The sequence below is a fragment of the Aplysia californica genome, unplaced genomic scaffold (genome assembly GCF_000002075.1).
Source record: "Aplysia californica isolate F4 #8 unplaced genomic scaffold, AplCal3.0 scaffold00401, whole genome shotgun sequence".
In the NCBI taxonomy this organism is placed as follows: domain Eukaryota; kingdom Metazoa; phylum Mollusca; class Gastropoda; order Aplysiida; family Aplysiidae; genus Aplysia; species Aplysia californica.
In genome coordinates this window covers 457841-459140 of record NW_004797671.1, presented here as the reverse complement: position 1 = coordinate 459140, position 1300 = coordinate 457841, and the positions used below count along the sequence as shown (strand labels likewise).

At 37.4% G+C, this 1300-nt stretch overlaps 1 protein-coding gene across 1 annotated transcript in view; it reads right to left on the bottom strand.

Moving 5' to 3' along the window:
- The window catches only part of LOC101850739 (atrial natriuretic peptide-converting enzyme), a gene marked incomplete in the record, with an annotated part of 83165 nt that overhangs the window by 21579 nt on the left and 60286 nt on the right, over positions 1-1300 (bottom strand). Inside the window, 1 exon segment of the mRNA XM_013085729.2 lies at positions 325-750. Coding sequence (XP_012941183.1) covers positions 325-750 — 426 coding nt within the window.

Here is a 1300-nt window from a genome sequence, read left to right as displayed (position 1 = left end):
GGGGAGGGGAGAAGTGTTATGAGGAAGAGGCCTGGTTCCAGTGGGATGGGTCCACACCCCACACATCAAAGTTTTGGGAACACCTTATATAGAGGAAAGGCACTATTTGCCTATTTGCTGCCATTTCTCTCTTTATTTGCTCTAGAAGCCAAACAAATAGAGGTAACTAAAAACATTTTGGCCTGCAAACTAGCACATCATCTGGCCACTAGATGTATAATGGTTTAGAGCATTCTCCGCTATATTGCCAAGAAGGATGACCATTCTAGACTTTAGGAGCGATCAATGATGCGATTGTTCAAGTTCAAAAGACACAATTCCTACCTGGCACAGTGGTGGTCGACTCCGTCGTTGTGGTAGATGATGATGGTGATGATGAAGAAGACGATGATGACATGGTCGTCGTTGAGCTTTCGGTGGTGACATTCATAGTTGAGCTTGACGTTGATGACAGTTCTCTTGCCATAGTTGTTGTTGCTGTCGTTGTAGTCGAGGAAGACACAGTTGTGGAGGGTGCGGTCGATGATGATGATGATGTTGACGTTGATGATGGTGATGTTGTTGACGTTGATGTTGATGATGATGATGTTGTTGACGTTGATGTTGATGATGATGTTGATGATGATGGAGACGTGACAGTCGATGGCGTGGTGTGACGACTAGTGACAGTGCCAGTGACAGTTGGTGACGTTGTGAAGATAGATTCTGTGGCATTGGCGATGTCACTGCCCTCATCTGAATCTTTGAACACTGGAGGAGGACACAAAGGAAGATGGTACAGATATGTATCCATAGAAGTACAATAAAATATAATGCAATAAAATAAAATAATATAAGATAACATAAGATAGTGTGAATTTCATGAAATAAAATAAAATAACAGAATACATAAAAATGAAATGAAATAAAATTAAAACGAAATAAAATGGAATAAAATAAAATGAAATATGATAAAATATAACTTAATACAATATTTTTTTTAAAAATATGATAATGTGATAAAACAAAAACATAATATAATGCATCTAAAACAAACATTTCTTCTTTTAAAAAAAAAGGCATTTCTATGACCTTAAAGCATACACTATCAGAATACCATAAGATTACTATCAGAATACTGATTATGCACCCAGTTTAAACATGATTATTATTAAGATTAATTGTTTATGTTCATCAATATGTGTGCGATTGTGAGTGTGAGCATTATGTATCCTGTGTGTAAATGTAGAGATGTGTGTGTGGGAGAGAGAGAGAGAGAGAGAGAGAGAGAGAGAGAGAGAGAGAAGAGAGAGAGAGAGAG